Below are 27,256 nucleotides of genomic sequence, written 5' to 3'. Positions count from 1 at the left end.
TTGTTACCTCCTTCCTTCCTATCCACTTTTGGCACATGACCCTCGAAACAGTCACTTCTTCCCTTTTGCCTCCAAGAGTCCGCACATACATACCCTGGGATGTAAATACGGTTATTTGTTAGCATGCCTGTCTCTCCCATCACCAGAGAGCGTGGGGCCTTTCTGTGCCATGTGTCCCTGTGGATTGTAGTGAAATCTCTGAGTATCTTCTCAGAGTACTATTTTTACGTGCGTAAAACAAAATTAAGAAATCACTTAAAAATTAGTAGATTGAAACAAAATTATCCACATATTTTAGAAAAACAGATTTTGATCGTTAAAGGTCAGGTTCCCCAGGAGATATACACTGATATAACATAGATTTTAAAATGCTGTCTTGATCCACTTTGAAGGCCCTGCCTAGTGGCTGGTCCATTCCCTTTTTTGAGCAGTTAAGTCCGCACTTGCCAACCACCTCCCGTGTTGGGCTCTCATACTCTGAACCACTATACGCTGTGCGCCTGCCCCAGAGCCTGCCTCTCCTGTTTCTTCCCCCTCTCCCGCTGGCTCATGAAGGATCTAGTGCTCCTGCGTGTGGCACCCCACCGTGTGATGTATACCCCTCTCTTGGGATCTGGGAGCATAATCAACTGTTTATTCAATGGCAGTTGTTTCCTGATTCGTTGACCTCACCAAATCTAAATAATAATTAATAATTAAACTTATTAAAATGGTTGAGACTCCAAGAAATGTGCAGCGGAGTGCTCTCATACACAGGAGAGTCATGGGAGGTCTAGGCAAAGGGAGAAGTCGAGCTGTGATGCAGTCACCGTGGAAGTCTCAGCCACTGACACTGGGGGGGGGGGCTTCTGAGGTGACCTCCTTGAGTCGAGGGCCTGGGGGTTATGTGCCCTTGCCGAGGCCATTTGGAGGCAGCAGTCTGGGCTCAGGGAGGGGATTGATTTTGCCTGATGCAGTTCTCTTTGGCAGAGGACAATTCCTGGGGAGAGACTCAGCTCAGCTGTGTCAGCGGCTAACAGCCCCCAGCACCCTGGAGATGGTGTGCAGACCCTAAAGGGCCATCTGGGCATGCTTCCCAGTTCCATCACAGTGTATCACAGATACAGAAAGGCATAGGCCTCTTAGTAACACTTTTAAGTAACAAGATGAAATTATCTTAAGACAGAAACAACCCTCATTTGTGACAATTTCTCTGTGATTTCTCTTAGTACTGCATATTGCTAACACTACTAGGATTTGTGCCTGCATTCCTGGTGGAAAAAATACTAGATTTCTGTTAGAGGTAAGTGAAAATACAGACCTTCAAGTCCGCACACCCAGTTAAGAAGGCCTTGGGAGCCGGAACCTTGATTTGTTCATTTTGGGATCTCCAGAGTCGGCCACAGTTCTGGACTCCTACTGATAGTACTTGAGTCATTGCTATAATTAAAGCTGATGGGATACAGCTTAAAAGAGAAAGACTTTTAAAACTAACACCTCCAAAGCAACCCTTCTACGGCTTCAAAGAGCTAGAGTGGACAGCCTCGTTCTATGGAAGTCTCGGGCTCAGCCCAAACACTCCCTGCCCGCGCTGGCTTGGAGGGGCGGGGCCAGGGACCGGCACTCGCACTTATAGGTCGAGGCGGGAGGGGGCGGGCCCGCTTCTTCGGGCTCGACGGAAGCCCTTCCTTTTCAGTCCTCGCCCCGCCTCCTGTGCTCCCGGAAGTCCCGCCTTCGGAAAAGGAAGTAGCGGTGCGCTAGGGCGCCAGCGGTGACCGCGACGATAGCGGTGACCCAGAGAGGAGAAGGCGGCCACGGTTTGGCGGTTAGAGGCGGGGCCGGCTCCTCGGAGCGGTTCGGGACAGGAGTCAGGTGCGGAGGAGGAGGCTGGCTGAGGCCGGTGGGTTTCGGGGTCCCGGGACTGGAACAGGTGGGACGCGGAGGGACCGTGTGAAGACAACTTTGGCCGCGTTTCCCCCTCGGAGGTCCTTTCCTTCCTTCCTCGAATTCGTTTTCGCGCGGTACCCTGCCCTGATTCCCGCTTCTTTTCTAAGCCTGGGTCTGAGGGTTTAGTCTGGACTCCCCTCTGGGTCACCACGTTTAGGGCTCCCTGTTCCCCAGACCCACGCTCTCTATCCGTGACGTAGTTTTTTAGGGACCCCATCACCTCACCCCCAAAATCCGCGCATCTTAGAAACGTGACCCTAAAGAATGGTGTGGTTTAGATTTCACACTGTTATTTCCCAAAGGGTATACATTAAAGCTGTCTCTTGAAGTGGATACCCTGCTCTGTAGATTTACATCAGAATGACGAGGAAGTAAGACCATTGGGTAGATTAAGGAGGGTTGGACAGATTAAGAAGACAGAGGGAGTTGTCGGAGCCCAGGCATCAGCATTAACCTGTCTTTCTGCTTTGGCACGATTGAGTTTAGAATTATTTGGATTCAGCGCGTTGGTTCCAGCCATGGGTTTGTCTGCATCTACCCCTGCTGTTGCTGTTCAGACCTCAAATGCTTCAGATCATCAGACAGCATCCCCGCCTTCCGGATGTCCCATGCATGAAGGGAAAATGAAAGGTAATTGACCCTTTGTCTAGCAAGTAAAAACAAAAAAGAATTCTTGAAAGGGTTTTAAGGAAGAGGCAGCACAGCACACTAGTGGGGCAAAGTGAGTTCTGTCCTTATGGTGCTACTTTCAAGGTATGTGACTATAAACAAGTTACTTTTCTAAGTCACAACCTGTCATCCGAAAGGTGAGGATATAATAATATTTCACAGGGCTGTTGTGACAATTAAGACAGTGCACAAGAGTGGAGTGTTGGCTTCATACATTAGCCCTTACCCCTCAAAGTTTGCAATCAGAGGTTCTCAACTTGGGTGGCCACACCCATCCCCTCCAGGGGGGGACATTCAGAAATGTCTGGAAATATTTTTGTTGGTCAAAACTGAGAGGAGCTGGTGCATCTAGCAAGTAGAAACGAGGAGTTCTGGTAAACATCCTGTAGTGCACAGTGCACCTCTGCAACAAAGATCTCCTGGCCCCAAATATCAGCAGTGCCAAGGTTGAGAAACCTTGGTCTAGATCTGTCTTTATCTACTAAGGCAACTTTACACCCGTTGCATTATTCATCTTTGTAAAAGTAAGTCATCACTATGGCCTTCCTGCTGTTTCCTTAGCTGCAGAGGCGAGAATGGAAAAGCTGTCTTTTATTCCTCACTGGTCCACATTTGCTTTAGATGCTTTATATAAAAGTATGACCTGAAAAACACTTTCTTGCATTGTACTCTTTGATTCCCTTGGTCATTCAGCAAGAATTTACCCACCGCCCACTCTGTGCCAAGCACCGGCTGGTTTTGTTTCTGCACCGAGAGATAGTGCATAGAACACAGAAATCCTTTGCCTGGTGGAGTACACATTCTCATCCTCAAACTCCAGTGTGGTTAGGTTTTCTGTCTATTTTATATTCACAAAACTTAAAAACCACACAGTTAGTAAGTGGCAAAGCCAGCAAAAACTCTGTGACCTTGGACAAGGACAGACCCAGTGCTTTTCCAGGGTTCCCTCTGTACAGGAAGAGTGGAGACAGAGTTGGACAGAGCTATTGTCCAGTTATCTGTGTTATCTGTGCTGAGTGTCCCCGGGTGGATCATAGAGCCCTGAATGTGGTTTGATTTCATTTACTATGTATCCAGAAGCGCTGTCAGTCAGATTTGTTTGCAAAAGTAAAGAATATGGATATCTGTAGGCAACTAATGGGGTTCCTGGTTATATGGAAAATGTAACAGTATTTTCTCACACCCAGCTGGGATCAGTGACCATGGAGAGATGGGCATTTTGAATGGTGGAGTGGAAAGCTGGTGGAAAAGTCTCCCTTCACCCCTCTAGCGGACAGCCGTACAGGGTCCTAGGGAGTAAGGGTCAGCAAGGAGGAACAAAGGAATGGAAGTGAAAAGAAATTTGTCTTTGGTGTGTATGGGCATCTAGCACATTCTTGGTGTCACTGCTGCTGCCTAACGCAAGGATCCCTTACTGGGGCAGCTGTCTTCTGGCTCATGGCTCCCCAGGTGCCTGCCCCCTCTCGATAGCGAAGACCCGTTTCTCAGTCCCCACGCTTGCTTCCAGGAGCACCCTGGATTCTTGGGTGTCAGCTGCCCCTCCTGCTGGGCTCTTGTAGCTTCACACCTTCCCTCTTAAGTGGCAGCGGGTCCCACATGGACTATGGACCATTTTCTTTAATATGTGCCTTTTCCTGCTAAATGCTTGCTATTCACTGATGGGGAATAGAATGCCATCAAGGGGTAGCTTTCTGTGCCTTGTATCTGTCCGGGAGCAAAGCACAAGCAGGGCACCATCTGGACTTGTCTCCAGGAGCCTTTCTGAAGGCTCCTCTGCTCAATTCCATCTCCCATCTCCAGTTCCTGGAGGAGGGTGTTGGTAAGCCCGACGTCCTGTGTCCTGGTCAGGCCGGGCCTTGTCTGGACTCTGAATTGAAAGTCAGGGAGACCCGGTACAGCATGGCTGGGCCTCTGCTTAGTCTGTTTGGCGACAGCTCACTGCGGGGGACCCGTGTGGGACCTTCTCACCCACCGCTAAAACCGTGCAATGAACAGTACATTTCTCTTGCAAATGTTGAGGTTTTTTTGTTTGGTTGGTTTTGGTTTAGTTTTGCTACAGGCATGACACGATAAGGGAATGGGTACCCATTTCTATTTCAAGGGGAAAGTAAATTTATAGAACCTTCCCCTCGTCTATAGGATTTTAGAACGTTAGCTGGTTTAGTCCTTGGCAGCTTGGAATAGTATAAAGCTGGCTTTGCCTTTGATGGTGATCACTGGTCAGAAAGCCAGCTCTTTAGGGCCGGGATTGAGAGAGCCAGATGTCCTGCCTTTGTGGTGACACTGTTTTTGACTTAATTTATTTCAGGCTGTCCAGTGAGCGCAGAGCCATCTAAACCAGCTTGTGAGAACAAAACGAATGCCGTGCCTGCCCACCAGGATCGTGCGTACGAGTATGTGGAATGTCCTGTTACGGGCGCTGTGGCTAAGAATAAGGAGAACCTAGATCCTTCTAATCTGGTAATTTACACTCAGCCCCTCTTCTGGAACTTTTTCTGCAGAGATGTTTTTATGGCCTCCTAAGACAGACTGCTGACTGCTAGGATTCATTCTTCTTTCCTTTTAAAATAAAGAAGTCTGATATTCCGTCCACACTGAAACTCCTGAACGCATCACTAATCGGAGTTTCAGAGAGTGCCTCGTAAAGGAAACACTGATGGCGAAGTGCCAGAATAGATTGACTGGAAAGAAGCCAGAGCAAAGGGATTTTCCTTTAGGGATAATAGAAGGCAGGGAAGTGCCGTTAGGGGTTCTGCAACACGGGGTAAAGGTATTTCTGGTCCTCAGAAACCTCACAGGCACGATGCCTGGTTAGGGCTCTGTTTTCTGGCACAGCCAGGTGCCAGCCTGTGTGAGAGTCACTGCTGTGGCGCAGCATCAAGTGGCGGCCACCAGTGGAATGCCACTGAGAAAGCAAAGGCGAGACAAGCATGGCCTCAACACATTTTGTGATAGTGTAGGGAATGGAGGTTTGCTGTTTGAAATCACATTTTAATGGAGAGACAGACATGTTCGGATCCGTACTCTGGAAGGCCAGAACGGGGTGCTTTGAAGGCCAGAGTTGGGGCACCTGAGTGGCTCAGTAGTTAAGCAGTTGTTAGCAGATTGCTGATGTACAAGCGTGGGACAAAGATCTTTGAGGACTGCTATTCTGTTAGTTAACATCTTGTATTTGTAAAAGTAAAGCCTGTACTCAGTATATAAGCAGTTTCAGATTGACTTTACCAATCTTAAAATTTGACCACAGGGTCTTAAATTTGCAGATGTGATATAAAACCCAGAACTTGGACTGCATAGTTAAAATTATTTATGCCTAACATTGAGGTGTGTGCCTTAAATATGCTTCCACAGTAGAGTTTGAATGACTACTGTCTCATCCATTTGTGATTGAAAGCTGCCTTTCTGTTTACTTTGAGTCTTGTACATAATACTTTTTTAATAAACTGTGAAATAAAACATTTTAAAACTGAAAAAAAAAAAAAACTGAGCTGCCTTCAGCTCAGTTCATGATCCCAGGGTCCTGGGATGAAGCCCTGCATCAGGCTCTGCTCATCCGGAAGTGTACTTCTCCCTCTCCCACTCCCCCTGCTTGTGTTCCCTTTCTCACTGTCTCTTTCTGTCAAATAAATAAATAGAATCTTTTAAAAAAAAAAAGGCTAGGGTTATCCAACGTGTTTAGAAATCTTGGCTAACATTTGAAGGAACCAGATATACTTAGTCTGGAAGAAAAGGGCGGTGGGATTGTGTGTGTGTGTGTGTGTGTGTGTGACAACATACATGTCATATATATATATGTACACGCATGCACACACACATAGAACAGTACCATCAGCTGGGTGGTTTGTAAAGGACAGACATGCCATTCTCAAAGTTCCAGAGGCCGAGAAGTCCTATTGGAAGGTGTTGGCAGTTTCAGTAAATTTGGAGGGACACAAACATGCAGCCGCAACAGTCAGTAATGACCTTGCCAAGCTATAAGGAAACTGTTGTGTTGGCGGACGAGATCAGGATCTCCCCACCTTTAGCACTGTTGAGATTTGAGGCTGGGCAGTTCCGTGAGGCGGGGTGCTGTCCTCTGCTCTGCAGGATATTAGCAGCGTCCGTGGTCGTCACCCCCAGATGCCATGATTCCCTCTTTTCTCAGTCCCGACCACCTAATGTGTCTCCAGACATCACGGGAAGTGCCACCGTAGGACTACTGTTCTAGATAATCTCTCATAGCCTAGTGGGTCAGAACATGGGCCTTTTGGAATCCCACAGACCTAGTCTCTTACTCATGGGATTGTTACCTGTAGCAAGAATATTAGTTAATACTAGCCAGCATTGCTTCTGGAGACATCTGTAACCCTTGCACTGGGCACCACACACACACCCCAGTAATCCTCACACCCGCCGGCAGCCAGGGGTGTTAATGTCCCCATGTTGAGAGCTGAAGCCACCGAGAATGAGCGAGGGTGCAGTTCGCCCCACATCTCTCAGCGGGGAAGCGGCGGCCCCCAGTGAATCCCAGCTGCCTCTGACCTGTCCTTCAGCCCCCTGGGGCGACGATGCAGGTCACGTGCTCGCTGTGGCGCCTGACGCACCCAGTTCTCCCGCGGCCACAGCTCGAGCTGAGGCCATAGCGTGACTTAAGAGTAAACGGGCATCTGCTAGATCTTCAACCTGGAAACACAGAAGAAGTTCTAGGCCCGGGGTTCTCAGCCAGGGATGGCTTTGCCCCTGGGAGGACATGGGTTGTCACAGCGTGGGAGGAGGGATCCAAGACGGTCGAGACCCGGGGAGGTTGCTGAAAATCCTGCCATCGGGGCCTGGGGTGAGAACCCTGGTCCAGGGAAGGTGTTCGCACAACGGTGTTGCTGCCCCTGGCGTCTGGGAGGAAGGGTTCTTGCCCCGCCTTCCAGTCCACCGGCGCCGTGTCGCTGCTCGTCTGTCTTGTATTCAGCCCAGAGACTGAGCATCAGCCAGATCCTAAAAAGTAAAGAATATCTAAAAAGAAAGTGAGGGCACACCTGTACTTTATGGTGCTGTCCCTCAGAAGAGTGAACAGTCATTTTTGAAAAGCTCATCGTAGAAATGTTTACAGAAACGTTGGCAGTCACGGTATTAGTTTTTACTTAATCCTTGGGGAGAAAGAGACAGAAAACTTAAGCACAGTGTGATTTTACCATCTGTGAGAACCTCAACAAGGAGAAACTTTGGAACTCTGGCTCTTCAGAGTGGCCAGGTTATCTGAGAGAACTGAACTTTTGCCGTCACTGGCGTCATCGGGACCTGTACCCTGTGTGCAATGCGCTGCTTTCCAGAAAGTCGTTGATGAGTATTGTTTGTTTCTACTTTACGTCCTGTTTCCAACATTTTAAAAAATCTGCTTAATTTCTTTAGATGCCACCGCCCAATCAGATGCCGGCCCCCGATCAGCCGTTTGCACTGTCTACGGCGAGAGAGGAGTCGTCCATTCCGAGAGCAGATTCGGAGAAAAACTGGGTGTATCCTTCCGAACAGATGTTCTGGAATGCCATGTTACGGAAAGGGTGAGTGAGCGTCTTACTGAGGGTATAAATTGGCTCATCAGATTCATCTGAGAATTAAATGTTAAAGATGTTTTCATCCCCAAACACCCATCAGTATATAACATTCAACTGATTTTTCAGACTTAAAAGAATTTAAATTCAAGGCCAGTGTATCAGCTGGGATTTTCCAGAGAAACAGAACTAAGAGGATGTGTGTGTCCTTATACATAGAGGTTTATTTTAAGGAGTTGACTCACGTAATTATGGAGCCTGAGAAGTCCCACAGTTTGCAGTCAGCAGCCTGGCGACCCAGGAGGAACTGATGTTTTCATTCCAGTCCAGAGGCAGGAGAGACCAGGGTCCCGGTTGGAAGGCAGTCAGGCACGCAGAGTTCTCTCGTGCGGGAGGTTCATTCCTGTTTTGTTTAGAGCTTCAGCTGATCAGATGAGGCCGCCCACGCCACGCAGAGCCCTCTGTTTGACCCATTCCAGTGTTAACTCTTGTCCACAACACCCTCAGGCACACCCAGAATAATGTTTGACTAAACACCTACCCCCCTACGACTAGTCAAGTTGACACAGAAGATTAACCCATCATAGCCAGCAGTCGTTTTTAAAAATACAGTTACATAAAATACTTAGAAAAAGTTGAGGAATCACTAATCAGTGGTACTTACTGAAAAAGTGTCCCCTTGTGGTTCCTTGATACGTGAGTGAGTGGTTTTTGGTCACTCGGTGAAATGAATATGTGGGATGGTTTTATGGCATTCTCGGTAAGGTTTTACTAAGTTCTACCAGACATTCTTTCCTAGGTGGAAGTGGAAGGATGATGATATTAGTCAGAAAGATATGTATAACATCATCAGAATTCACAATCAGAATAACGAGCAAGCTTGGAAGGAGATTTTGAAGTGGGAAGCCCTTCATGCTGCGTAAGTATGTTTGAGATCTTTTTAAAAAAACCATCCTTCCAACATCTGTCTTACTTCATCTCTGCTTTCTAAAGTTTAAACCTTTTATTCAAACAAAGTGTTACTCTAATACAACATTTTATTATTTATTTATTTTTAGAAGATTTTATTTATTTGTCAGAGTGCACAAGCAGGCAGAGTGGCAGGCAGAGGCAGAGAGAGAAGCAGACTCCCCGCTGAGCAGGGAGCCCGATGTGGGACTCGATCCCAGGATCCTGATCACGACCCGAGCCGAAGGCAGTGGCTTAACTGACGGAGCCCGCCGGCATCCCTCTAATACAGCGCTTTCGGCAGCAGGCCTGCTTCCGTGACTGGGGGGGCGAACTGCTCCCAGCAGCTGTGTGAGAGGCAAGCATTTCCCTGGGCTTGTGGATTCGGTGGGTCCCAAGTGCAGAAGGTAAGAGCAGGGACGGCTTGTCTGTGCTTCCAGTGGCTCGGGCCTCATCCAGGTTCTGATCAGGGATGGCTTGGCAGCGCTGGGCTGGAATCCTCCGAAGGCTGGACCGTTCACTCGTCTGCTGATTGGTGCCAGCTGTCAGCCAGGACGCCTTCCCCCAGCCTCTCACTGTGGCTGCTTCAGCTTCCTCACACCATGGTGGCTGGGTTGCCAGAGCTAGAATTCCAGAAAGCTCCAGGGAAGCTGCATCTCTCTTGATGACCTGGCTTCAGCTGTCCCGCAAGCCTGCCCAGGTTCAAGGGGAGGGACCTTGGACTGCACCTCTCAGCGGGAGGAATCCTGCGGTGCCTCGGGAGGAATCCTGTGGTGTCTGGAGGCGCTGCACGTGGCATGGGAGATGGCACAGTGCTCTCCGCCCCAGGGCTGAGGAGAAAACCAGTTCTGTTCCCTTAGCCCTATTGACTCCCCAGTAGGATTAAACATCAAGGGTAGTCTTAGCCCGTGGGCCTCCTCCTCAGAGGGACTCGGTGAATGCAGTTGAGTGTGTCGGCAGCGATGGACCGTCAGTCTGTTGGAGTGGTGGTCCTCGCACTTGAGCTGCGTCGGCCTCGCCTGCAGGTTTATTGAAACACTGAGTGCCGGGCCCCCACCCCAGGGTTTCTGATTCCGCAGATCTGGGCTGAGGCCCAGACTTGACATTTCCATAACAACATAGATGCTCCTGGTTTGAGGAGGCCACTTTGAGAAGCGGTGGGGAATGTCAGCACAGATAGCCGGATTGCATTACCCCAGGCGGATTACATTTTAACTTCCTGATAGGAGGCGCCTGGGTGGTTGAGTGGTTAAACGTCTGTCTTCGGCTCAGGTCATGATGGTGGAGTGTGGAGGCCCAGGATGGAGCCCCACATCCGGCTCCCTGCTCAGTAGGCGGTCTGCTCCCTCTCCCTCAGCTCCTCCAGGTTGTACTTGCTCTCTCAAGTAAACAAATAAAATCTTTATAAAAATAAAAGATAGGGGCACCTCAGTGACTCGGTGGGTCACTGCCTTCGGCTCAGGTCATGGGTCAGGGTCTTGGGTTTGAGCCTCGCATCAGGCTCCCTGCTCGGCAGGAAGCCTGATTTTCCCTCTCCCACTTCCCCTGCTTGGGTTCCCTGTATCTTTCTCTGTCAAATAAATAAAATCTTTAAAAAAATAAATTCATGATAAAATGTGGTTAATTTCTTGGCAAAAGTCCCCGGAACGATTTGGTGTAGATGTCCTGTTGTTTTTTTTAAACACTTGGACCCTGAGTTTCATTAGTAGCACTTGCTGGATGTGGGTGGCCAGGCACCAAGCCCAAGAGGGGTCCCTGTGAGGAGGGAATGCCGCAGCAAGCAGGACCCCTTCTCGGGAAGCCGAGGGCAGCAGCACTCAGAGCTGCCCTCCCTCCGGCTCACTAGTGATGTGCGCTGCGAGGGTGGGACGTATGCCGAGCCACACCCCCGCCAACCACTTGTGGCGGGACAGAGCAGAGAAGACAGGCGAGGACGTGCCACTTTGACAGTTTCAGCCCCCCTTCTAGTCTTTTCCAGGGTCCCTCAAAATTAGGTCAGCCTTTTAAAGACACCTGCTGCAGCTTCCAGGGACCCTCTTGAGAAGAGATGCTAGTGAGTCGTTGATCAGTCAGGAAGCAGAGTGACTCTGATGGGCCTCACAGTAGGGCTCGGGCACCCTCGGGCCTGTTCTCTCCCGCCCACGTCGTTAGGCTGGTAAGGCTGAAGTCTCTCCTAACAGTGATGGCAGCTAACCAAGATCAGCCCCCTATCCCGTATTTACTTACTTAAAGGGCCAGTGCAGCACGAATTTCATTTGTTCTTAAGGATTCTTGCAGCATTTTTCTTCATGAAGCCTTGTTCATTGGTTTCAAATGAAAGAAAAGTAGATTTTCATTTATTTGTTTCAAAAAATCCAGCTGCAGGGTGTGAAAGTCAAGTGTAATGCTCAGTACTTCACATTTCTTTTCTTTTTTTCCCCTGAGAATATGCCTCTCTATCCCTCCAGCAGACGCGAAGTGCACTTCTGCCTCCTGGGAAGACGCGGATGCTCGGAGTGCCGGGGAGGGTGGAATGCACTCGATCCAGGAGCAAAGAGCAGCATTTTTACCGAATAGGGATATTTCTTTGAGCTGTCCTGAAAGTTCCCTCACTCTGTCAACATGAAATTATGTAAAATGCATGCAGAAAACTGTGTGTTGTTAAGTGCCGCCTTTCTCAATGGAGGGGAAGTATTTTAATAGGCTTTTCTTGTTTGGGACCTTCTAGGGAGTGTCCTTGTGGTCCATCATTGATCCGGTTCGGAGGTAAAGCGAAAGACTATTCACCGAGGGCGAGAATTCGGTCCTGGATGGGGTGAGTGGCGCTGCAGAAACGTTCCCGGCCAGTCCTCCACTCGTGGCACCCAGGCCAAGCAGTCTCAGGACTGCGCGGCCACCTTCCAGAACGTTACCGGCGCTCAGCCGGAGAGTCCTTGCTCTCCCTCAAGTTTGCCCGTCGGTGGGCGGGCTTCTCCGGGCTTCTCTGGGCGCCGTGCGTCATTCCTGTCTGATTGTCGTCGCCCTGAGTTGAGTTGCCTTCTGTGTTCTTGGATCCGCCCTCTCCCTCCTCCTGTGGTCTCTCTGCGTCCCGGCACTTAGTCGCCGCCTTTCCTTCCCGCCTAGGCCGCTTCTCAGCTCTGCAGCATCTCCGCGACCTCCCCGGCCTCGGGCTCTTCCCCGCTGACCGCCTTGCCTTTGTAGACAGTTGAGCCGTCGCCTGACCTGGGCTCCGCACGGTTCCGCGGCCCCGTCTTCCCCCGAGCCTCACCTGCCACAGGGAGGTCCGGCGCCCGGGAGCAGGCATCTCATGCTCCGAAACGTGTTTCATTCCAGGTACGAGTTGCCTTTCGACCGGCACGACTGGATCATCAACCGCTGCGGGACGGAAGTGCGGTACGTCATCGACTACTACGACGGCGGGGAGGTCAACCAGGACTACCAGTTCACCGTGCTGGACGTGCGGCCCGCCTTGGACTCGCTGTCGGCCGTGTGGGACAGGATGAAGGTCGCGTGGTGGCGCTGGACGTCCTAGCCGCTGCTTCGCCAGAGATGGGGAGATAGAAACTATTTTTTTCCGAGCAATACATTAAACTATTTCCCCAAACCGAATCGCTCTCGTGATGTAAGGGGGGCGAGGCCGCCCCGCGCCGCGTACTTTGGTTTTTACTCTCCCCAGTTTCTAGCGGGTCGTTGCAGGTTTCCTTCCCACTTGGCTTAAGTGGGAAGCAATCCCTTGGTTTCTCCTTCGGCCGTGGTATTATTGCCTGTGTATTTGATCTAGAAAAGTGAGCAACGTCTGAAAAAGCACGTTTGTCGTGTGAAGAGAGCTGCTTTTCCCTTCCCGGCTCTCTGGGGTCCGTGAGACGCACACCCGGATGCCCGTGTTCTGCGGAGGAGCTTAGCTGGCCGGGGGTTGGAACCAACACTGTGCGTCACAGATAAGTGGTTCTGCTTTGGGAAAAGTCACCAGCGTCTTGCTGTCCCTACAGGAGTAGCGCACCCTTAAGAAAACGCAGAGCTACCCGCCGGCAACGGACTCCGCAAACGGAGGGGCATCTTGGCTCCGAGTTCTCAGCGGTGAGAATTTCTCAGGCTGGACTTTGTTCTAGAATAGTTCAACGCCCCCCTGGTTTGAGGATGCACGTGCATTGAGATCTATGTTTTCACTTTTTAAAGACTTTAATTCCCACTATCCCGCTACGAACCGCAGCTCCCAGCAAGCGAGTCTCGTTGCCCGCGGCCCCTGACCCGTTTCCCCCACGCCTGAGCCCGTTTCTCCTCCTGCCCGAAGCCCGCCTCCCCCCACCCCCGCGGGCCTCACCAGAGCCTTGAAGGCTGGGCGCGCATCACAGCAGCAGGACGGTCCCTCTCGAAAATGGGATTCCGTTTTGTTGAATGTTAGGGTTCAGAAAAAGAGTATTTTTCCCAGATACACGGTGTTAGCATCAACTCGCTCTCTCGGGGCAGATTTTCTTTTTTAAAAGCGCTCTAAGTTTGCCGTCGAAATCCTCTCTACCAGTGATTCATAAACCGGTTTTTCTCCTTACAGCAGCATGTTCCCGGCGACTGTTGGGGTTTTTCTTAAGTGTTGATAACATTTCGATTTCCTTGGAGTCTAGCGTTAGGTTAGCAGAAGGAACTGGCAGTCTGGAGTGATTCGGTTGGTACCGATTTCTTTGTTGTGTCAGTTTTGTGTGCTGGTTTCAAAATCCAACAACTTGAAGCTCTTCTACATGTCAAAATATTTGTATATTTCAAAATAAAATAAAGCTGATAGTTGACAGGTTTGGACTTTAAGAGTTACTTTGCGTGTCGCAGTCATTTCTACAGAGATGATCTTTGCAGAAGTCAGGCTGTAGTCTCCCTTCTGGCGGCCATTCTCCCCTCACCACGGTTCAAACGGCTGAGAAAAGGAAGTACTGTTGCCATATTTGCGGGGGGGTCTCAGTACTGCTGGATAAGTATAGGATGAGGTATCTTAATGGGAAAGTGGTGTAACTGGAAGCTGGAAATTGAGCCACACGCGGGCACCACAGTTCTAAAGAGCCAGACTAGTTGGTTCCTGAGAAGAGCCATGCCCGCGGGAAACTGTCAAGCAAAGCCAAGGACAAGGTCACGGGTCGTTCCACCTTCCAGCACTTCTGGAGAAGACAGCCTACTAGGTTTCGGAGCTCGGGGGCCAGATCATGCTCAGTCCGGGGGTCAGTACTTCCCTCTTCTGACAGGAAGTCTCATTTAGAACTTGGAATTCATTTCAGACATCCAGGGTTTTAGGCTAAGTCTTCTCTCTGTGGCGTTAGCCCCATTCATAATCAGAACAAACTCCTGTCACGAGGCCAGGTATTGGTGGATGAGGTGGGGTTGAAACTGGGCTCATGTATGAAACTGAACCATTCCTAGCAGTTCCCTGTCGTCTAGGGAGCGGTGCCCCCTGCCGCGTCCTGGGGATGTGATCTGTGAAAGGGGCAGCCCCGACCAGAGAGGTACGAGGTACCCAGTCTTTAGAGGGATACTCTAAATGAAATGGTGGTAAGTTCTGGAATTCCAACTTAAAGACAGCCTGCAGTAGTCCGGGGGGGGGGGTGCAAGTTCAGAACCCTTGCTCGGACTCCTCACCACAAGTGCAAGGTTGGGTGTGTGCCTGGTCGATTCCAGCTCTCTCATGCCTGGTTTGATCTTGGTCCCGAGAGGGTGGATTCTTTCCAGCATCCTCAGATGGCTCCTAGCTGCTGCCCGAGCTTCACAATGCTTGTTGATGGCCGCTAGCTGTGATGCGGGGCAGGAGGACGGCTCCCGCAGCCAGGGACAGTATAGGATGAAGCATCATAATGGGAAAGTGGTGTAACTGGAAGTTCACCTGGCCAGTTCAGCATCAGGTCTGTGTCCTGCCACCCCCTTCCCTTGTCCATTCCCAGGAGAGAGTCTGGTGCTTAGCCTTATCCGATGAATTATTTATGAGACTGACGCGCTACCTACTGCGCTAACGAGGCACCTCCGATGAATCATTTAGAATAAACTGTGGTACCCACCGGAGGTTTATCTCACTATGGATTTTTAAATCCCACACTTAATCATCATTTCATTACGGTATTTTCCCTTCATTTGGGCCCCTTTCTGATGCCAGGGTTTCAAATCTGGAGCGGGTGGCTAGCGTGACATCGGAAGGCAGAAGAAAATCTTCGTTGTGCGCTCGTTCTTGGTGTTTGCCAGGTGGGTTATGCGGACAGTCACTTTAGATCTGGAAAATTCACCTTCCTCAGATTATCTTCCACGTTCCTTCCACACCAGATTTCTAGGGTTCATGCAGCCTGCTTCTCTCACATTCAGACAGGCTGGGTCGTGCCATGTTTGGGGCTGAGGATGCACAAGCAAAGGGAAAATAATGTGGTTCGAAAGCCCGCTTCAAACTAGTTTTCACAGAAAGAACATCAGTAGACTTGCTTGGCCTACACTTGGGCTAATTCCTAGCCAGCCACCGTTTTCCTTCTGTCAAATGTGCTGGCTTAGAAATGACCCAAACGTTCATCAACCGACGAACCAATAGATAAGTGGTAGTTTAGCCGTACTAGACTAGAGTCCTACCCACCTAGCACTAGACTAGTCTAGAGTCCTACCCACCCATAGAAAGGAAAGACGCACCAAGGCCCGCTACGACCCGGAGGAATCTTGAAAACATCACGCTAAGCGAAGGAAGCCAAAGACCGAGTGCCACACGCCGTATGATTCCATTTATAGAGATGCCCAGAACAGGCAAAGCTATAGAGGCAGAACGTAGGTTACCGGCGGCTGCTGCCGGGGTGAGGGGGTAATGTGGAGCGACTGCCAGTGGGTGCAGGGCTTCCTCTCAGGGGTGACGAAATGTTCTGAAATTGCTGCTTGGACCCCTCGGTGACTCTACTGGCAACTGAAAATGGGCGACCCCCATGGTATGTAATTACAGCTCCCTGAAGCTATTTTTAAGAAAGAAGAACTTGTGCTGGCCGAGCCCCGTGCTGGGAATTGAATGTCACCTTTCCAAGAGCCACTAACTTCATTTTAATGAAGCAAAAGTCAAGACAAGGCCATGTAAATGCAGAAACCAAGTTTATACATGCCGATAAGTGGCTAAGAAGGGTTTGAAGGAGAATCACAAAAAATATTTCCCTGAACCCCAAAAGAGTCGGGAAAACATTTGTAAAACTCCAGAACATGCTCCGCTCATGGCTCACGGCTTTTTTTTCGAGTTGCCCTGGAGAGAGCGGAAGCGGACCGGTAGACGGATGAGGTCCACCCTCCACCCCCTCCCCACACACGGAGAGGCGGCCGCGATGGTGGCCGATGAACAAATGATATATGTTTACGTGTTTTTCGATTAAAATGTAGCAGGTAACCATTTTATGACTTCCTGTTTCAGCAAACTCTAAAATATATATATATGATCCAATATTGGTCGAGCAAAGTGTTGCATTAGAGCCGCATCTTGGATCTTGCCGCCTGTCCTGCCCCCCGCCACTTCTCTCCCTTTTGTGGTTTCCTCAGCTCGATGCTTCTCAATTTTTTGTGTAGAGCAGAATGCCCTGGAAGGCTTGTTAAAACACAGATGGTGGGGGGCACCCCCAGGGTCCCTACTGGGCAAGTCAGGGAGGACTTGCTTTCCTAACAGAGCTCCCAGGAGACCGCTGCGGTGGGGGGGGGGGTGCTGTGATGTGAGCAGCACTTCCTTGCGCATCCTTGAACCTGGTCACAGTGTCAGTTGGCTAGGGCACAATGAAGCACCCCCAGCGGAGTGGTTTAAACAATAGAAAGTGAATCTCTTGCAGTTCTGGTAGCTCTGAGTCAGATCAGAGTGTCCATAGAGCCGGGCCGCTGAAGGTGCCAGGGGAACTCTGTGCCAGGTCTCGCTCCTAGCTTCTGGTAGTTCCTTGGCTTGGGGTAGCAGAACTCCAGTCCTCACATGAATGTGTGTCTGTGTCTACGTCCCAATTTCCCCTTTTTATTAGGACACGAGCCACATGGGATTAGCACCCACCCTAATGACCTCATCTGAAGTCGATCATTTGCAAAGAACCTTTTTCCAAATAAGATCACATCCACAAGTACTGTGACTTCAACATCTTTTCGGCAGACACAATTCCACACAAAACATGGCCGTTTGCGGGGTGTCCATGAAACACCTCACCCAGGGCTGGTCCAGCTTGTCTCTCTGGCTTCTCAGCTCTGTCACCGGTGAAGTGCTCCACTGCCTTTGCACACTTGGCTCGGCAGTGACCTTGAGAGCCAGCACTGGCTTGGTCTCTCGAAAGTATTCACCTTTCTGCCAAGCTTGGATGTGCTTATGGCCACAGTGGCACCCAGCCTTCCCCAGCCGGCTAAGCAGCTGATGGAAATCTCTTGGGGTGGGGGTGGGGGGGCAAGACGACCAGATGCAGAGAGTCCGGCACCGCAGGAGGAAGGACAAGAGCCAGGTGGCTCATCTGCCCTCGTGTTCCTCTCGAGACTGACTTTCCCAAACAGATTCTGGACCCGGACCCTTGATCTTGGACCAAGCAAAGTCATTGACAAGGCTCCTGAATGATGATTTGCCCCCGTTCCCCTCCTGAAGGAAGAAGCGTGTTTCTAATTCCTTCTCTAATTCATTTTACCCTTGCGGAGACCCACTCAGAACCCCAGAGCTGGCATCAAGACGACTTTAAGCTGAACACATTTGAGGTTCAACTGTTGTTGATAAAGACCTTCTCAGAGTTTCCCGTATCTAAGAGCAGCAACTTCTCGGGAAATGAAGCCACCACAAATCCCTTCTCTGGGGGAGTTTTATGGTCCTGAAGGAGATAGGGAAATCGCTCCCACCTGTACAAACACTATCACAAACTTCCTTTTCTCCCCTCTGGTCTCCTAAAAACCCATTTGTTGTTCTCATGGAAGCTGTTTCTCCCAAGACGCAGCTAGAGAGGGAGAGAAACCGTAAGAGACCCTTAATCATAGGAAACCAAGTGAGCGTTGCCGGAGGGGAGGGAGCGGGAGGGTGGGGTGATGGGGGGGGTGGACATTGGGGAGGGTGGACATTGGGGAGGGTGGTCATTGGGGAGGGTGTGTGCTGTAATGACCACTGGCTATTATATAAGACTGACCAATCATAGACCTATACCCTGAAACTAATAATACATTTTATGTTAATTAATCTTAAATTTAAAACAATAAATAAAATGCATATCAACCAAATATAAAAAAAAAAAAAGAAGCTGTTTCTCCCAGCTCCCTTTCCTCTCCTAAGTTAGATATCCAAACCTTTAACTTGAACCGTTTAAGGAACCAGCAACTCTTTTGTCGGCTCCTATTATGCGTATGAAACAAACCCTTTTCTCCTGTCAAGCTGTCTTTTGCTGGTTTAATTCACAGGCTCTGGTTAAGACACTTAAAAGGGTAGGAGGAAAGGCTTTGGAGTTTTTTCCCCTCCTCTACAGCCTCTGAGCAAATGCGGGCAGCTTAGCTGTAGGGAAACAATTAACAGCCTCCTCCCAGCACCCCCAGGGAAGAATGGAAGGTCAGTCCTCCTTTTGACTCGGTTGTCATTCCAGAGGCAGGAGCTCCTCCCCCGGGGTTCCGGGTGAGCCCCGCTCCTTCTTGAAAGAGACCAGGGCCCTGGGAACCACAGAGCTTTGCGCGCGTCACTCTGAATTACCCAGACGGCAGGCTGGCCCTCCTGGACAGCTGCTTCTGCCACCCTGTAGCTGTGTGACCCGGGGCAACCCATTTGATTGTGACTCTGAGTCCTCTCTGCCCTCTGGCAAGAGAGGAAGGTTGGGGCGCCTGTCTTTTGCTTGTGGGGGTTAAAGGGGTGTCAGAGTAAAACACCTGGGTTTGAGCAGATGCTGTTAGTGTGAGTTAACAGTACAGACCTTCGGCAGCGGACGGTCCCAACTTGTTTCTTCAAAAGTGACGGCACGTGGAACCCCACTTCGCTGCTGGTTGTTGACTCCTCATTCAGCACTGCTCTAGCTTGTTTCTGCCTTAACCCTCAGAACAATCCTGACGGCGAGGTGTTGTTATGCCCTGACTACCGGAGCAGATGGAGAGTCGGTGAGGTGACCGGGCCTGGGGGCCTGGCCTTATACAGCTCATGAATGATAAAGCCAGGACTCAACCCCCACCCCACCCCCCACCCCCGCCTATGACCCTGAAGCTCACACTTGTAAAGGTCCTTGTTCCTTCAATCTGAAGTGAGCACCGACCAGGAAGCGTGCAAATATGCATTTACTTGCCATGTTTACTAGTAAATTTTTCCTCTTAAGAATGGAAAGGGGTGGGGCACCTGGGTGGCTCAGTGGGTTAAGCCGCTGCCTTCGGCTCAGGTCATGATCTCAGGGTCCTGGGGTCGAGTCCCACATCAGGCTCTCTGCTCAGCAGGGAGCCTGCTTCCTCCTCTCTCTCTGCCTGCCTCTCTGCCTACTTGTGATCTCTGTCTGTCAAATGGATAAATAAAATCTTTAAAAAAAAAAAAAAAAAAAGAATGGAAAGGGGTTGGGACGCCTGGGTGGCTCAGTGGGTTGGGCCGCTGCCTTCGGCTCAGGTCATGATCTCAGGGTGCTGGGATCGAGTCCCGCATCGGGCTCTCTGCTCAGCGGGGAGCCTGCTTCCTCCTCTCTCTCTGCCTGCCTCTCTGCCTGCTTGTGATCTCTCTCTGTCAAATAAATAAATAAAAAAAATCTTAAAAAAAAAAAAAAAAAGAATGGAAAGGGGCCACATCCAAGCCACCTGCCCTCTCTGTCCCAGACATGACAGAGCTGGGCAACGCGTGTTTGTGCGGCCTGGCTGGTTAGGAGACAGCGTCTCGGCGCTTGCCTTCAGCTTCTCCCCAGACTGTGTCCCCATTTCCTCAAAAGCCTTTTTATTGGGCAAACATACCTCGAGCTCTGCATCGCATGGAGCAGTGGGTTTTATACGCAAAGCTCTGGCGGGAGGTCAACGGTCATGCGTATTTTTTTCTCCATTATATGGGAAACCGCCGGATTGCGGTCATATGCATCCGTTCGGCCAGCATTTATCAAATGCCAGCCATAAGCTGGGTCTCTGCCCAGTCCCGAGCACACAGTCCCTGCCATCAAGGACAGAGTGGGAATGACCTCAAGATAAGACTCACAGCCTTCCTGATAACGCCCAGCAACGCTCCTTACCACGGCCACGTGAGCCAAGTGTCTGAATAAGTTATGAACCTGCACGTTTATGGGAGGGGAAGAATCAAGCTAACTAGACAAGGAAGATAGCTTTTGCATGACTAGGAAAAGCAGGGAGGAGCACTCAAGGCCCTTGGGACAGAAGTGCCAAAGTGCCTCCCACGTGTGGGAAAGCGGTGTTTCCCAGATGGGCCAGAGTAGGGGGGACGGTGTTGGGGAGAGACGACAGGAGGAAGGTCAGTGGAGGCTGGACTGTGGAGTGTTCTGAGGTTACCACGAGGAGTGTGGGTTTCGTCCTGTGGGCCAGAGGGGGAGGAGGGCATCGGTGGCTTGGCCGCAGGGACGTGCCTGGGACGAGGTGTGTGTAAGGGGCTCTGGTGTGCAGGAGCGGGAGGAAGGAGACAGAAGGGAACCGAAGAACCGGAGGCTAAGGGGATGAGGGCAGACACACGGGAGACGCATGCGAGGGAGGAGGCAAGCTGGGACCCCGGGGACGCTGGGGTACGATGCCTAGGCGGGGCGGTGGGGGGGGCAGGTGGCTGGAGGCAGCAGAGAATGTGGCTCCACATGGAAGTCGAGGCGTGCAGCTGGTCCTTCAGGACTGATGGGGCTCTGTGCGACACTCAGTGAAGACATCATGCCACTGGGGACCGAGTGGGCTACCAAGGCTGGAGATCGGGGATATCAGACTTAGCCAACAGACACTCGCTAACCAGTGAGTGACTTTTAAATACTTTTGATGGTAAGCATGTCCTGTGCCGTATCTGGGGCAAGAAATCTTTTGTTTTTTTAAATAGAATTATACCCCAAAACCAAATAAACAAGTCAAAAAATGGGCAGAAGACATGAACAGACACTTCTCCAAAGAAGACATACAAATGACCAACAGACCCATGAAAAAATATTCATCATCATTAGCCATCAGGGAGATTCAAATCAAAACCATATTGAGATACCACCTCACACCAGTCAGAATGGCCAAAATTAACAAGGCAGGAAACAACAAGTGTTGGAGAGGATGTGGAGAAAGGTGAACTCTCTTACACTGTTGGTGGGAATGCAAGTTGGTGCAGCCACTTTGGAAAACAGTGTGGAGGTTCCTCCAAAGGTTGAAAATAGAGCTTCCCTATGACCCAGCAATCACACTACTGGGTATTTACCCCAAAGGTACAGATGTCGTGAAAAGAAGGGCCATCTGTACTCCAATGTCCATAGCGGCAATGGCCACAATAGCCAAATTGTGGAAAGAACTGAGATGCCCTTCAACAGATGAATGGATAAAGAAGATGTGAATGGAATATTACTCAGCCATCAGAAAGGACGAATACCCAACTTTTGTATCAACATGGATAGGACTGGAGGAGATTATGCCGAGTGAAATAAGTCAAGCAGAGAAGGTCAATTATAGGGTTTCACTTATTTGTGGAGCATAAGGAATAGCATGGAGGACATTAGGAGAAGGAAGGGGAAAATGGAGGGGGAGAAGTCAGAGGGGGAGAAGAGCCATGAGAGACTGTGGACTCTGGAGATCAAACTGAAGGTTTCAGAGGGGAGGGGCTGGGGGGGCTGGGTGAGCCTGGTGATGGGCATTAAGGAGGGCACGGACTGCATGGAGCACTGGGTGTTATACGCCAACAACGAATCATGGAACGCGACATCAAAAACTAATGATGTACTACTGTATGGTGACTAACATAACATAATAAAAAGATAGAATTACATCTCAGATATGGCACGGGACATACTCATACTAAAACATGGCCATTCATTTATCTGACTGTTGGACTGGGTGTCCTCTATCTGCTCTGGTGACTCTACCTGAGAGGTGCCAAGACAGAGGGCTCCATGCCCCCGACCCACCTTCCTCCTGCCTGCCGGCTCAGAGCATGGCCTGTGCCCCCGGACATGGAGTTCTGATTACTAAACCTGCGGCGCTGCAGGCGAACTGGGGGGGCCGGGTCACCCTAGGCTGAACAGATGTCGCCTGAACTGTATTTGGGGAATCTTCTGACCTTCAGCCATCTCCCGGGGTGGGGGGCAGGGGGCCCTCGGTTGCGGCCGGATGCACTGGGGGCCTCAGTGGGCCAGGGGTGCCCACCCCAGCCAACCGTCTCAGCAGCCCCCCCTCTGCACCACGCTGTCTGTTGCTTCGGCTGTGCCGAAGATTCTCAACCCTCACTAGAATTTTCCTTTGCTATGCATTTGGGGTGTTTTTGGATTTTTTGTTTGCTTTTCTTGAACATTTGCTGCTGATTTGGTCCCGTTTTAAAATTCGGTCTGGTCGAGCTGTGGTCCCGTCTTCACCTCCGTGGGCCCCTTTCCTGTCGCTGCCCTTCCTTCCCCCCTGCTCTGTGGAGTCCACCCGCCACGGCCAGCTTATCAGCCAACATGCCAAGGGCCTGCACTTTGTCCCCGCGGCTCCTGACGAGGACTCCCCGTGCCCTTTCTCTGCCCCTCTGCCGAGCCCAGGGGTGGTAAAATGCACCCAAGGAAAGCAGCAAGCTGGGCTTTACATTTAGAAACTTCCTCTGTTTGCACCAACTCCACTGGCACAGCGCGAGTTCTCTTCTCGCCCCGAGTTGCTCTCTGCTCACAGGAACCATGGCCTTGAACAATCTCTCGAATGGTTTTGTCCAACTTGAAAAAGCTTGGATTCCATTTTCTTCTTGTCAGCTATTGTATCATTGACCAGGTGTTATACATTTTTTCCATTTCTGCTTAGGTCCGTGAGTCTTGCGTGTGTGCTTACTTTATTTTTTTTTATTTTAAGATTTTCTTTGACTGAGAGAGACACAGCGAGAGAGGGAGCACAAGCAGAGGGAGTGGGAGAGGGAGAAGCAGGCTTCCCACTGAGCAGGGAGCCGGGTGTGGGACTCGATCCCACGACCCCGGGATCATGACCTGAACTGAAGGCAGACGCTTAACAACAGAGCCACCCTGGTGCCCCATGTGTGTGTGTTTTAAAACAGCTTATTTTCAATGTGATAAGGGTATCTAAATACCTAGCTTTCACTCATTCAGCTAAAAGATACGGCCACACAAAGAGAAAGGGAAAGTGATGCTGTGAATATCGTTCATCACAGACACACAGACACACACACACAAACACAAACACACACACACAGTTTATTTAAAACACATTCAAGCCCTGTTTTTTGGGCCGGCTATTCTAGACCTGTCAACAGATGGATGCACCTCTGTGTCACAGACATTAATCTCAGAGTTTGATGAAATAGAACTGTTAGAGCAGAAGCCGGGTGGACAGAGGGTCCCAGACATGGGGCGGTTCAGTCTAGAATGGCAGCTCCCAATCGGACTCAAAGCCCAGAGGACACACGGTGAGCACGAATGGGGGTGGGTGACCCAGAAGAGCAACTGGTGAGTCACAGTCAGGTAGCATTTGCTCGGAGTCTTGGGTACAACTTCTGGCTGCGTGTGGGCAGCCAGGAAGACCCAGAGACCTGTGGGCAAATCCTTCCCGAGTCCCAGCGGAGGAGCCTGAAGACAGCCAGATCCTTTGGCCAGTACGAAACGGCAGACACCATGTCTAGAAGCATCCAAAGCTTTTAGGACAGATGTAACGTGGACAGGGACTGCACCGCACCAAACCCTTCCTCACCAACAACCGGGTTTCAACTGAGCGACCCTCAGTCTTCACTTGCAACATGTAATTAGTACGACGTCCCAAGTGTGTCAGTGTCCCCAAACCATCGGGCAGCCTTCACTAGCCCTGGAGCTGTGCACGCATAGCATCACTGCTATTGATGGCAGCGGACTCGTGGCGAGCGAAGCGGATGTCTGGACCGGGAGTGGCGAGTTCATTCATCAGACTGAATGCCAGAGAGCAAAGCCTTTGTTTAACTTTTTATTCATCATGGCACAAGATAGAACTTTACGAAACACCACGGAAAATGTCACTGCTGACATGAAAACTAAGAGTAGCATGTTTCATAAAAAATTCTTTTTCTATAAGACACATTCCCTTACGAAGTGAAAAAAAAAAAAAAAAAAAAACTCCTAAAATACTGAAGCGAATCGCCACCTGCTGGTCAAAAGTGGTTTTGCGGTTGAAACACTTGAAACTACTGAAGTACGGTAGGAGTATTTACGATACACACAAAATTACCGAAGAAAACATGTCCTCAGCCTTTGGCACGATGTCACTACAAAGCTGAGGATTTTGTCCAAACACGACTCACTTTACAACGCTTTGGGTATAATTGGGTTAATACTGATTAGGGGGCAAAAGGCAAAACTTTGTCCTGTGATTTGAATACTCTGTTTGGGTGTTTAAACGCTTTATAGTTGGATTCCAGTTTGTACTTTTGAAAAATACATAAAAAGTATACATTATAAATATATATTATATAGGGTCTATATAAAATTGAATTTGATCTGAAATGGGAAGGACAACTTCTTAGTTATTCTGTCTTTGTTAGGCACGGCCTTTCTCTTGTTTGAGTAACTGAATCATTTCTAAACAGATTCTAAAAATATATTCCATAATGTATCAAATTTAATATCTTCCTTAAAACACATTCAATACGAAAAAGCATTCAGTGACTACGTTTTCTTTTGTATCTCACTACTATATAAAAATATGGCTTGGCATAATCTGTTTTGTTAGTGTTTCTCCTCGGTGTTGAAGGAAGGGCTGTCCCCAGCTAAAAAGCTATGGCAAAAGCACAGAAACCTGCTTGTGCATATTCTAGAACATTCTATAGAATCTCCTTACTCAGTATAAGTGAAGTGATTTTTTAAAATTGTTCTGTTTCTGTGACTATAACATATATGATTATCATACATAATCTGTTACAGAATATACAACAGTTAAAACTAAGTTACATAAATACAATTAAGCTATACCAAAGCAAGGGATTTTATCTTCTACAAAGCCAATGGGAGTAGTTTTTAGGTTGGGTATCACCATCTATTTTTGTTTTCGTTTTCTCCTAAGGCTGGCTATGCAACAGAAGTTTATTATAAATGACAAGGGTACTAGTGCTCTATACCTTTAAGTGAACCGGGTTTCTCTCGTGTTATTTTTTTCTAAGTGTTAAAGAAGAAAAATCAGTCCGCGTCCAACCGTCCAACACCAACTTTTCCCTGCGGAGTGAAAGGAGGCTGTTTGGGCCATGGGGGCGTGAGCTTGGGCGGGCTCACACGAGCGTCTCCGGGAGGGCGTCGGGGTTGTCGGGTGATAAGAGCTCCCAGATCTGCCACCGCTCCCTCTGCCACTCGAGCCACGTGGCATCCCCCAAAGTCTCACTGTTCCGATCACTGGTGGAGGTGGAGTAGGCGCTGCTCAGTGTTTGCTCAGCGGCCTGCTGCTCTCCCTCTCGCTCTCGCTCGGTTGTTTGGCCTCCCTCTTCCAAAGCTGTTCGGGAACTTTCTTCTGGCCTCTGAGGCCTCCACAGCAGCGGCTCTGCTGGCTGGTGGGATGACGCCCCAGCTTGCTTCCCTGGACCAGGGTAAGGAGGAGGAGGCCTCTTGTCATGCTTCTCACTCTCCTGAGTTCTCTGGTGCAAAGGCTTGGCTCGCCTGCCCTGCCGCCAGGGCACATCGAGCTCGCTCTCCGCGAGGTCTTCGGCGCTGTTCAGAGTCAAATACTGCTCTGACTTCGCTGTGGTCTGCTCAGACCTTCTGCCGCCGCCCTGGATGTGGGGCGTGCTGCAGACACGGGACACGGGAGGGCAGGCTCTGCACTCCACGACGGTGGCCGTGGTCTGAGTCCTCCGAATGACCTGTGGGCCACTTTCCAGTTCTGTGGGGCTCCCCTGCCACCGGGGCCAATTCGGGGACAGGTTCCCTTGTGAAAGGGAGCAGGGCCCCGGTCGTAGGGAGCTGCTTTCAAAAATGTCTCCATAGGAACCTGGAAGCCGGAGAGAAGGGCAAGAAATGCAATTAGTTTGTAGAATCCCTGTTGGGATGTGTCCTGCTACTTTCCTTCCCACGGCCGGCTTCAAAAATCACGCAAGCACAGGGCACTCCTGCTACTGGCTAAAGTAAGACGCGTCCTGGGAAAAGAAGTAAGTGACACTTTGGTTATTGGCACAATTCAGGGATCAGCTCCAGCTGCAGATGTCACACGAGATCCCACGGTCCTTGTCACTGATTTGTTTCGGAAAAGGCCCCTTCCACAGGGCTTCTGAACCTGGAAGGGAAAGCAAGTGTTCTCTTCTCGTTCGGCGAGAGTCGCAGTCCTGAGGAGAAACCAAGGACGATGCTCTGATGTTCCCACCGTGTTAGTAAAAGGTGTTGGAATGAATGACCTGAAGCTAAATGCCCCATCCCGGGCCAGAAGGTAATGAAGACAGCAGCTGCTGTGTGGACGTCATGACCACCACTGTGGGCAAGACCGGCCTCGTCCTCTCGCTTACTCAAAAGCAGGCAGGGAAAGAAAGATCATTTGGGGCAGGAGGTATGAGCATTTGCACAGGGACCGATCAGAGTTGAAATAGCAGAAGGAAATGGAGCGGAACATCTTGGAAGTGTTTCTCCGTGGGGGAAAAGGCAGTAAATCACTTCATAGGGTACAACGCAATGTGGTTAGATAATGGATCGGTACTAAACTCAGCTGGCTTAGAGGCCACTAGATTAAAGAGGCACCGAGCTTTAAAAATGGAATATGGGAGGAGGTGCCTGGGTGGCTCAGTCAGTTAAGCTGCTGACCCCTGATTTCGGCTTGGGTCATGATCCCAGGGCTGTGAGATGGAGCCCGGCACCAGGTTCTGAGCTTGGCCTGGAGTCCGCTTGGGATTCTCTCTCTCTCCCTCTCTCCCCTCCGCCCCTCCCCCTGCTTGATCTCTCTCCCCACCCCAAATAGAAATAAACAAAATCTTTTAAAAAATAAAAATTAAAAATTAAAAAATACAAAACACCAGCTTGGGGAGGTTCAGCTGATTAAGAGAAAAACTGGAAAATAATGGCGAGAAAGAAATGCAAATGAAAATGATAAATACAATTTTTCTCTTTTTAAATAAGATTTTATTTATTTATTTGAGAGAGAGAGAGCATGAGCAGGGGGAGGGGCAGAGGGAGAGCGAGAAGCAGGATCCCTGA

General features: G+C 50.0%; 2 protein-coding genes and 1 long non-coding RNA gene across 12 annotated transcripts in view; 1 reads left to right on the top strand and 2 right to left on the bottom strand.

The window, feature by feature from the left end:
* The window catches only part of LOC309855556, a 37,334-nt gene extending 28,428 nt beyond the window's left edge, over window positions 1-8,906 (bottom strand). The window contains exon 1 of one of the 2 annotated variants that reach the window (XR_014306856.1): window positions 8,782-8,906. This is a non-coding gene — a long non-coding RNA (uncharacterized lncRNA). Of the gene's footprint in view, window positions 1-1,300; window positions 1,514-8,781 lie in introns of those variants that run through there. The other variant, XR_014306857.1, reaches the window with a different exon arrangement.
* HCCS (holocytochrome c synthase) lies at window positions 1,698-12,653 on the top strand. Of its 3 annotated transcripts, none has more exons than XM_082715934.1 (7): window positions 1,698-1,879; window positions 2,413-2,556; window positions 4,904-5,055; window positions 7,978-8,126; window positions 8,917-9,036; window positions 11,773-11,859; window positions 12,378-12,653. In XM_082715934.1, exons 2-7 carry the CDS (start codon window positions 2,445-2,447, stop codon window positions 12,574-12,576), a joined length of 819 nt encoding a protein of 272 aa, XP_082572060.1. In that variant the 5' UTR covers window positions 1,698-1,879; window positions 2,413-2,444; the 3' UTR covers window positions 12,577-12,653. The 3 variants fall into 3 exon arrangements, with proteins under 3 accessions (XP_082572060.1, XP_082572059.1, XP_082572061.1); XM_082715933.1 differs by having other exon boundaries at window positions 1,699-1,851; XM_082715935.1 differs by having other exon boundaries at window positions 1,721-1,909.
* Window positions 12,654-24,046: 11,393 nt separating this feature from the next.
* The window catches only part of ARHGAP6 (Rho GTPase activating protein 6), a 475,091-nt gene continuing 471,881 nt past the window's right edge, over window positions 24,047-27,256 (bottom strand). For all 7 annotated transcript variants that reach the window (XM_082717092.1, XM_082717091.1, XM_082717097.1 and 4 more), the window contains one exon: window positions 24,047-26,066. In XM_082717092.1, coding sequence (XP_082573218.1) covers window positions 25,354-26,066 — 713 coding nt within the window. In that variant the 3' untranslated portion in view covers window positions 24,047-25,353. The remainder of the gene's footprint in view (window positions 26,067-27,256) is intronic.

The sequence above is a fragment of the Mustela nivalis genome (genome assembly GCF_964662115.1).
Source record: "Mustela nivalis genome assembly, chromosome: X".
Lineage (NCBI taxonomy): Eukaryota > Metazoa > Chordata > Mammalia > Carnivora > Mustelidae > Mustela > Mustela nivalis.
Note: the sequence above shows the minus strand (reverse complement) of the source record. Positions and strands in the feature narration are given on the sequence as shown.